At 44.1% G+C, this 10,048-nt stretch overlaps 2 protein-coding genes across 2 annotated transcripts; both read right to left on the bottom strand.

Moving 5' to 3' along the window:
• Window positions 1–543: 543 nt before the first annotated feature.
• Window positions 544–3,258, bottom strand: LOC123061719 (60S ribosomal protein L18a-like protein). The gene is made up of 4 exons (XM_044484937.1): window positions 2,818–3,258; window positions 1,626–1,704; window positions 1,414–1,531; window positions 544–846 (listed from the first exon to the last, which is right to left on the bottom strand). Exons 1-4 carry the CDS (start codon window positions 3,122–3,124, stop codon window positions 787–789), a joined length of 564 nt encoding a protein of 187 aa, XP_044340872.1. The 5' UTR covers window positions 3,125–3,258; the 3' UTR covers window positions 544–786.
• Window positions 3,259–3,945: 687 nt separating this feature from the next.
• Window positions 3,946–8,027, bottom strand: LOC123061718 (persulfide dioxygenase ETHE1 homolog, mitochondrial). Its single transcript, XM_044484936.1, has 9 exons — window positions 7,489–8,027; window positions 6,845–6,973; window positions 6,633–6,740; window positions 5,418–5,552; window positions 5,056–5,097; window positions 4,661–4,720; window positions 4,535–4,588; window positions 4,416–4,440; window positions 3,946–4,263 (listed from the first exon to the last, which is right to left on the bottom strand). The coding sequence occupies exons 1-9, from the start codon at window positions 7,738–7,740 to the stop codon at window positions 4,175–4,177; spliced, it is 894 nt and encodes a 297-aa protein (XP_044340871.1). The 5' UTR covers window positions 7,741–8,027; the 3' UTR covers window positions 3,946–4,174.
• Window positions 8,028–10,048: the final 2,021 nt, after the last annotated feature.

Below are 10,048 nucleotides of genomic sequence, written 5' to 3'. Positions count from 1 at the left end.
TACGCCGCGATGAGCTCTTGCTCGCAGGGGTGGGCGTCGAGGGCGAAGTGCGGGCGCCCCGGCGCCCTGGAGCGGCGGCCGTGGGCAACCATGGCGGGCGACGGAGTTGCTCGCCGACGCCGAGAGAGCGCGCGTGGAGTCGAGGGTGATGGAATCGCTTGTGAGCGGACGGGTTGGAATCGACGGACGATCGCTCGTCACACATATATACTGTGTATCCACCTACGGGCGATCACGCCTGCTGCTCGGATTCTGAATTAGACTCGAGTTGTGAGTAATCATTACGGTGACGCGTGCGACCGAGTTCGTGTCTGCTACCCGGATCCCAGGGCCCCACAAGGTTTCCATATTTGGGTGCTTGGGCTGGGCTAGGCTAGGCAGATGTGTTTGTCCATGTCAACAGCACGCGGTTTTCCGTTTTTCACTTTCCTTATTTACTGAGCTCGTGAACAACATGGAATGCCCAGTATACTCAAGTAGCGACGGCCGTCCTTGAAAGCCCACCAATGCAGGATAAGAAAACAACCAAAATCAACACAATACTAACCCCGCAAAAAGAAAATCAACACAATACTAGTCGCGGGAGCTACAGGCACATTTTTTACCGGAAGACAAATACTATCATTCTACGATTATATGTCATACAGCACATATGATAGTGAACCAATCTCCTTCCATTATATCTTTTCTACGCATACATGTACAAATCAGAATACCCGATAGAGTAGAGGGAGAATGAACATATGTAGTACTATTATAAGCAAATCGATGATAATCACATCCAGCTCACCACACCTCCGCTCCTTTTGTGGCACCAAGCAACATGGCAATTGCAGCAAGTGAAGCCTGCATGTGGCACCAAAAAGTTCAATCACAGTAAGTCCAAGTTCCTCCCATGACTACTATATTGTACAGGATCAACAAATCCTTCATCGCTTATGTGTAGTGGTATATGTATTTTGCGGGATTAACAATTCCTTCAACGTTTCTATGTAGCGGCTAGCTAAATACGTGCATGAACGTTTGTACTGTTAGTTGAGTAGGAATATGAATTCTGGGTGGATAATTAAAGCATATCATTAATTTGCTGCCAAACTATAATCAATGTCAAAATCCTTCTTTCGCTCAGGACATTTCACAATTTGAAAACCCACAACTAGGTAGCTGCATTTAGTATTTTGATTTGGATTCCCATATTCAAAGGTAAATGCCATCCATCATATGCGCTACAGTTATAATGAAGCAACAGGATTCTGCTATTGTATTTGTAGCTACAGTCTGAAGTCTCAGAATAAAAAGAAACATGATATTGAGTTGTTCACCAGCCATGCACAAGGCAAACTGGGAAGCATGTTGATGTAACTGGCAGTAACTAGGAAACTGCAGATGATGACACTGGTAGAAAGGACTTACAGCAATAGTACAAGCAACATATCCTGGTTTCTCCCTGTAGTCGTGTACTCGGACGCAGATCAGAACAAAAGCTCCAACATACCACGGAATGGCAGCAAAGAAGAAGCCAATAATGAACCTTTTCCAAACAGTAGAAGCAGCAGTTTCTCAGGGTCCAATCCAAGTTTCTGAGATGCAATGTAATAAAACAATTAATGTTCAGAGAAACTTACAGAAACCAACCCATGCCAAGGCCACAGCATGGAAGGCGTCGCATCCTCACAGGTCTTCCTTCAACAACAGGTATATAACCTAAGAAACAGCAACGTGATAAAATGAGTAAGCCAAGTTGGAGCAAAGTTTCAAATTTAACTGTTCATTTTATTATATTTTCCCAAAGGTGTATGGATTTAAGGATTCCATGACATTCTTAATTGTACTGCTCTGCAAAATTATGTTGAATCATGTTTTTGCACAACATATATCAGACAGTAGCACCATCAGGTTCCTTTGTAAACTTCACTTTGATCTACAGAAACCCATTTATTGCTTAACTATTTTCTTAGTTGATCTATTTGTATGTTCTTGTATGTTGATTTTTTTTCAACTAAATTTAAGTCTTCGGGACATTGGAGCCTCCAAAGCTTCTTCAAAGACATGGCTAATATCATTAATTGCAATTAGGGAAGTAGTGATGGTGAAAAGACTCGATCCCTCAAAAAATTATCACAATCTTGAGCACCGTGTGTCTCACACGAATGAGTAGTGACTCTCCAAAATGAGATTAAGATCCATTTATGTTGAGAGTCGTTAACTTAACAAAATGGCACGTGAAGCCTAAAATTTGGGTACACAGGAAGACACCGAGGAAAGTATATGCCTGGTTACCCCATAAGAGCAGAACCCTAGATTCAGGTATCTCAGGAGTAAGAAACTCCTAATACAATACTCCTATTTGCATACCTGGCTAGCGGTTAGTGCGGAATGCAGAGTGCTCTGGGACTTGTCGGCATGTGGAATTTGGTGTTTATTTTGGGTTTGTTCCCCTTGGAAAACAACCTTCCGATGTGTTTATTCCACTCCTACTAGAAAACACAGAGCTCCTGCCAGTTTGCTAAAGAAAAAACTATGTGAAAACCTAACCTATCCAATGATCTAGTATGTGAGATGAAACTCGTATACCACTTTTCAGGTTTCATTCCAGTTCCACTCTCCGGTTCAGACAATAGGAAATAGGCACAACAGTCAACAGGTCTTGTTCTACTCCTGATTTCTCCAAAGGCTTGCAACTTGCAGTAAATGAACAACACAAGAGAAATTGTCCAGCAACAATAAAAGGCAGCGCGGGTAAGACGGATCATTCTCATCGTACGCATCAACAGAGAAGCAAATGATCGGATCGCGCGACAGGGGTTTCTCCCGTACCTTGCACGGCCTGGTAGCCCTGGGCGTAGTAGGGCGCGGCGGCCGAATAAGCCTGCAGAGGAGGGTAGACCGCGTAGGACGGCGGCGGCGGCGGCGGATAGTTCCGGAACCCAGGCGGCGGAGCGGGCTGGGGGAACCCGACCGCCGGCTGCGGGAACTCGCCGGAAGCGGACGGGGCCCCGAAGGTGCCGTACTGCTGCTGCTGCTGTTGATAATACGGCGGTGCCGACGGCGGGAATCCGGAGGCGGAGGCGGGGGCGGGGGCGGAGTGGCCCTCGTCGTCGGTGCCGGGCATCTCGCCGCCCATGGCGCGGGCGGTGGGGAGGGTTTGCTCGGGTGCTGGGTTGGGGAATCGAGACGCGGGAGAGATGGAGACAACTAGCTACTCGTCGTCGCCTTGGCACGTTGGTGTTTGTTAACGCTGGCGTTTGCCCAGCCTGTGAGGTTCGTTGTCAAACCAACTCAGAATTTGTATCATGCATTGTTGCGCTGATGCTTATATTTATCCTGAATTTATTTAAAGATTTTTAACGATATGTGTTCAGTGAAAAAAGATGTTTTCGTCAATTACGAGACGTTTAGGATGACTTTGTAAAATCTCAAGATGATGTGTCGGCTCATTCTTTAGGAGATGCTCATAGAGACAGGGTGCGCGTGTATACGTTCATAGTAGTGCATATGCATGTATATATGAGTGAGATGTTTAAAATAAATAAATAATTTATAACCCTGAAAAAAAGAACGCACTAATTTAGTACTCTTTGCACGGTTTTCATTCGCAAAATCGTTTCTCACGACAGGCAGTAGGTGTCTGTAAAAATGACGTGTCAGGTTTCTGCTTCGAGAGAAATCTTAAATCTTGCGACCACATAAAAACGTGTCGCTCGTCTTAGCTTCCAAGCAATCAGACCGTATAGATTGGCGTGTTCGGATCGTTGGCAACGTGGTTCTTCTCAGCTCAGTACAGCTCAGCTTGGTTACAAAAACAGCACTAAGCTTTCGGGCATGCGCTTTCTGCTTCAGTGTTGTCATTGACGAGATACTACAGCACAACGAGCCTTTTGTCTGAAAAAAATATAAAGGGAATAAATACACGAGAAGGAGCAGCAGCCAATACACGAGTTTCTATTGTTTCTAAATAAACGAACTGTCTTCTTCTCGTTGATATATGATGATGATCAGGCGGTAAAGTCAAACGGAGACAGAGGCCGCATCAGCCAACAAATTATTTAATGTACAACGCAGACAAATTATTTCATGTACAACGCAGCCGCAAGCCCTCTTGATCTGATCTTGACTTCACAACAACCAGGAGCAGGAGCACCGCCACTTGCAAAGCTGCTTCAGCTGGAACACCTCAGACCTTCGATGGTGGATCCTGGAAGCCGCAAACCATGTTGGCAGGTACAGCGACATCGATCATCTTTGGGTAAGACAGGTTCAGGTCTGCCAAAGGAGAGACAGGGTAAACGATCAATTCAGCTTCCGTTTAAGAATTGAAATTAGGATTAGATCAGGTCGATCTGGTAAGTGAGCATTCTCGGAAACGAACACAGGTGTTCATGTACTCTATTAAACGGGGACAGACAGGTACTTACTTTCCATGATCGTCTTGAAAGTTTCCTGCAAACAGAACATGCAATGCATAGTTATGGACGAACCGACACCTTTTATGGGGTAAATGTTTTTAAGGAATTTTAGCCTAATTAGCGGGTACCTTATCTTTTGATAGTCGGGCATTATAGGCAACCTCCTCTTCGACAGTAGTTACCTGCAAATAGTATAACTCAAGCGACTAGCAACTTGGTAGCCAAAATTTAAAGATGCTGGGTAAGCCACTTACCGTGAAACCTTTGTAGTCATGGGCAGGATAAAGCAGGGTATCCTTCGGTAAAGTGAAAATCTGTTGGGAATAGAGTCTTCAGTTAGTTATTAGATCCATTGGGCTGTGTGCATCCACTTGGTGCAGAGGCTGCTAGATCAATAAAAGTCTTCTTGCATAATTTAATTAAATCCATGCATTATATTGCAGTTTTGTCTGTATGATACTCCCTTCGTTCCTAAATATTTGTCTTTATAGAGATTTCAACAAGTGACTACATACGGAGCAAAATGAGTGAATCTACACTCTAAAATATGTCTATATACAACTGTATGTGGTAGTCCATTTGAAATATCTAAAAAGACAAATATTTAGGAACGGAGGGGGTACAATACAAGATTTCATGTAGTACTTGCCTGTGAATGCACTGATTGGTACAGCTGATCGGAGCTTCCTCCCTGGAATGACACGGAATAAAACAAACTATCAATACAAAAGCAATTACCTGTGGCCAATCAGAATTTCTCTAAAATTCAAAGTTCAAACATCCACGTGCAAGCAGAACTTATGTCTCACTCACAGACCACCACTATGGAGCATAACAGACAATGAATTTCAATGCCTAAAAACTAGTCTTTAGCTCTAAAACACCATTAACACTTTTCTCTTGATGAAGAGTTTCCTTCAGATATGGTTTTCCTGTTTTTTCTGGCTTTTACATAAGATTGACTTTCCTGTTTTCCAGGTCATGAAGAAGTGAGTGTGGTCACAATATTACCTGGAAGTCTGTCCTTCCGCATGCACGTATAATTAAGGCATCCCCAGTGAAAGCCATCCTTGGTGAGGGTTGATCAGGACTATCACCTGTTACATAAGTCACACAGCCAGCAGTATGGCCAGGAGTAGCTCGCACCTGGAAAGAATTTCAATGTTTCTGCTATCAGAAATCTCGTCATATCTACCATACTAGTAGCTTTGATCAGCTAGCCTTACGAGAACATTGCCCTCATGAAAGACAAGCCGCAACATAAATAATTTGAGTGCTGCTCTTCCCAGCACTTGATTGCACAATTTGTTTATACTTTAGCAGCTTTGGACATGTCACAATTGCAATACATTCTTAAAAGTAAATTTGGTCATACTCATATCTACCAATACTAGTAGCTTTGATCAGCTAGCTTTATGAGAGCATTTGCCCTCCTGAAGGACAAACCACAACATAAATAATTTGAGTGCTGCTCTTCCCAGCACTTGATTGCACATTTTGTTTATACTTTAGCAGCTTTGGGTATGTCACAATTGCAATACATTCTTAAAAGTAAGTTTCAATAGTAATAGAGAACAATTCCTTCATTGATTAATCAATAATGACAAAGCACTTACGTAAAAACACACTTGCTAAAATCCATACCACATATATTATTCATTTTCTACAAACAAAATGTAATTCGTTTTCATATAGTTCAACCTATAAGATCGCACGCTCTTCTAACTTTTACTGCAGGCAGAACAGTAGATCGTCTTGCTCGTATAAGAAAAACGGCATAGTTAAACAATGAAAACTGTAACATGAAACCCTGTGAGATCAAGCTGCACTATCTTGGTCTCAACCTTGTTTGTTTAGTTTGGCCCCTTAGTTTTCTTATTACTTTGGTAGTTTTTTTTTTGCCAGCTTTGCTATTTTTTTAGGTAATTAGGTTATTTAGGATGCGATATTTGTAACCATGTTGACCTTTTAAGGAGCTTCTTAAAGACAATCAAACAGAAGAACTCGGTGTTCTCTGTAATTCAGATTAGCTGTTTACACTGGAGACCCTGGTTGGCTGTGTGCATCATGATGATGCAGAGGCCGGGGTCTTTCCCCTTTTCAAAAAAAAAACACTGGAGACCCTGGTGCTAATATTGCGGCATACAGAAACTGCAATTTATATATAGTAACTACTAGATGAAAGAAGCACATGAAGCAAAATTGCATATTAAAATTGTGCTCTACCTCAAGGAAAAGCTTCCCAAAGTATATTTTGTCCCCGTGCTCAACAGACTGGTCGGCCTTTGCTCCACTAGCTTTTGAAATAACAGATTTGGCTCCTGGTAGCTTAGTCTGACAGACATTCCATCAGCTGACCATGTATTACCAAAGAGAACAAAAATGTTGAAACTCCTAGAAGTTCAATGAAACATCTGGAGAAGTCCAGAGGTGCTTACTTTTATTAGTCCTGTTCCAGTGACATGATCAGCATGTACATGAGTATTCATAGCGTAGATGAGTTTCAAGCCTAATTCCTTGATAAGATTGAGATCTCTATCAACTGTTCTGTCAACAGGGTCAATCAACTGGTAGCAACAAAAAAAAAGTCAGGGAGGAGATTGAAAAGATGCAAACAAGCATAGCTCAAAATTTAATCCATAAATTATGAAGGCACTAGTTGCTCCTGAGTCATGTTCATCTTTCAAAGACACAAATGCTTCTGATCCAGCCAAGAGCTTATCCTGCTAATATGGTATGTTTTTTCATAAAGACATGGATAGGGAAGAGGGCTTCTAAGTTTGCTTTCACTTATGCTTGCCTTGAGCCTATTTGGAGAAATTGGACAAACTAAAGTTGGTATCTACATTCCACAGCAGTTCAAGTTCAACAGACACTTTTGGTACTTGAGTTGGCATCCAACTCAAAAGAATCTACCCAACTGTAGCTCTACTGCAATTTGTATTTCTCCTTCTGATTTAATCAATGAAATATGGCCCTATGGCCATCTTTTCGTCAAAAAAAAAAGAATCTACCCAACTGCATTCAACCAACCAAAATTACTCCAAACATCACCCAATCCAGGCCAGGGAGTTGCGCTCACCACGGCGGGCTTCTCGGGGTCACCGACGTCGGCGAGGAGGTAGGTGTAGGTGGAGCTCTCCTTCTCGAACAGCTGCCTGAAGAGGAGCTTGCTGTCCGCGCAAACACCGGTGCCGTAGGCCGCCATTGCGAGGGCCGGCAGTGGCGGGATCCGGCGGGGAGCGCAGGAGGCGGCGGCCTTGGGCGCGGAGGGCGACCTGGCTGCAGCTGCCAGTTGCGGGATCAGGTGGCGGTATAAGCGGAGCGGCACCATTCTCTTTGGTGTATTATATAAGGAGGTGGTGCGGCAGCGGAAGGGCGAAACGGCGGCACAGCAAGGCTGGCTTGGTTCTTATCGCGCGGATTTGGACGGCTCGCCCGCGGCGTGGACCTCGCGGTGGTTCGCGGAGGGCTAGACTTTTGATAATATAAAGAACTCGGCGGCGGGGCGATGGGCGCGATGGCGTGACGAGATCGGCGATGAGGTAGCCGGTAGCGGTAGGGATGGGACATGGGAGGACGAACGGATGATGATGGGGTTGCCGAGGTGGAGATGCCGGATCCCGGGTACATGATTTTGGCACTTTTTTTGCTATGCCGACTCTGCTGGTTCAGGTATCGGACTTCCACACAGCATTTTCAGAAACAAACCAAGTTGTACTAGCACTAGCAGTCTCTAAAATTTCTAACTTGGACTCGATTGATGCTGAGTATGCAGCAATTTGGTATATATTATAGATAAATTATAATTAAAGAGGTACTCCTAGTGCGGTACTACTAGCTTTCGTTTGTCTGCAACTTTCTTTCGCACCAGGGAGCATCTGACAAATCACAAAACCTACTCTCAAGTTTGTGACTTCTAAGGTATGAGAGCATCTTTAACAGCCGTCGAACACGCCGCGCGCTAAAAACTACTTTGCCGCGTGTTCATCGTCTGGTTTAACGTGGCGGGCAGCGCTGACTCCAGCAACGACATTAAAATGCAACACGCGCAGCTTCAGTAGCGCGCAAAAATACAACGCGCGACTCTCGCACAAACAACATATGTATTCCAAACACAAGAAAAAGATCAAACACAAACAAAATAAATCAACAATAAATAGTTTAATTTCATTTTTACAACTCAAACAAACAGTTTATCGTTCAATACAACAAATAGTGCAATAACACAACAAGTAGTTCAACAATACAACATCAAACGCGCAAATCATGATGCTTTTTGTCGTCCATTCCATGTCCACCACTCCTCAATGAGATCCTTCTGAAGATCATTATGCATTGCGAAACGTCGAATAGCATGATAGAAGGCAACAAAAACGGGCCACCCTTTCACCCTCCGTCGCACTCGCACGGGATGTCCCAAGAGCTCATACTGAGAGTAGTCTACTATTGGCCACGCGCATTCTCGATGATCATGTTGTGCATGATCACACAAGCGTGCATGATGTACCAAAGCATTTTTTGATCTCAAAATCTAGCCGGTCCTCTCACAATAGCAAATTGAGCTTGCAAAATCCTAAAAGCTCTCTCCACATCTTTTCTAGTCGCCGCTTGAGCATTGTGGAAATCAAGATTTTTCTCACCTTTCGGTTTTTTCAACGGCTTCACAAATGTTTGCCACTTTGGATAGATGCCATCCGCAAGATAACAGTCATAGTTGTATGTACGGCCATTTGCTACAAACTGCATCGGTGACAAATCACCATTTGCAATCTTATTCATCAGTGGTGACCGGTTGACAACATTGATGTCATTCAAAGATCCAGGCATTCCAAAGAATGCATGTCAAATCCAAGTCTCTTGATCGGCCACCGCTTCAAGGATTATAGTGGAACCCTTTTTTTTGGCCATGGAATTGCCCATGCTATGCCTTTGGACAATTTTTCCAACTCCAATGCATGCAATCTATTGACCCAAACATACCTGGAAAGCCGCGAGCTTTGTTCATCTCCAATAGCCTTGCGGCGTCTTCTGTATTAGGAGATCTCAAATACTCCTGACCAAACACTTGGACAGTTCCGACTGCGAAGCGCTTGACACACATGATGACTTGGTTCTCACCCACAGCCAAATGATCATCAACTAGATCAGCCGGGATACCGTATGCGAGCATAGGCAAAGCGGCTGTCACCTTCTGAAAAAGGTGCTATGCCCGAGCTCTTCGGCGGCATTCCTTCTTTGCTGAAAAAACCGTTCATGGCTCGCTAGTTTCTCTGTAATGCGCCTGAACAACTCGGTGCTCATCCTAAACCGGCGACGAAAGTACGACTCCGGGTATGTGGGATTCTCCGCAAAATAATGCCTGATCAATCTGTTGTGGGCATCGATCTTATCCCTCCAAATTTTCTGCAGACCCATAACCGAACCACCGTGCTTCGGTTTTTTTATTGATGTGCATAGCTAGGATCATTGCAAGATCCTCCTCCTCTTCCATATCAAATTCTTCTTCGGAAGTTGAACCAAATTCATGAAGTTTGAGCAATACATACCTTGCGGGCGTTTTATCGAACACCTTGCGGGTACCGAGCGGCCGCGTACTGTTCGTCGGAGCACCGCCGCGCGCGAGGGGCGGCGGTGACTAG

This window comes from Triticum aestivum, chromosome 3A, assembly GCF_018294505.1.
Source record: "Triticum aestivum cultivar Chinese Spring chromosome 3A, IWGSC CS RefSeq v2.1, whole genome shotgun sequence".
NCBI lineage: Eukaryota > Viridiplantae > Streptophyta > Magnoliopsida > Poales > Poaceae > Triticum > Triticum aestivum.
Note: the sequence above shows the minus strand (reverse complement) of the source record. Positions and strands in the feature narration are given on the sequence as shown.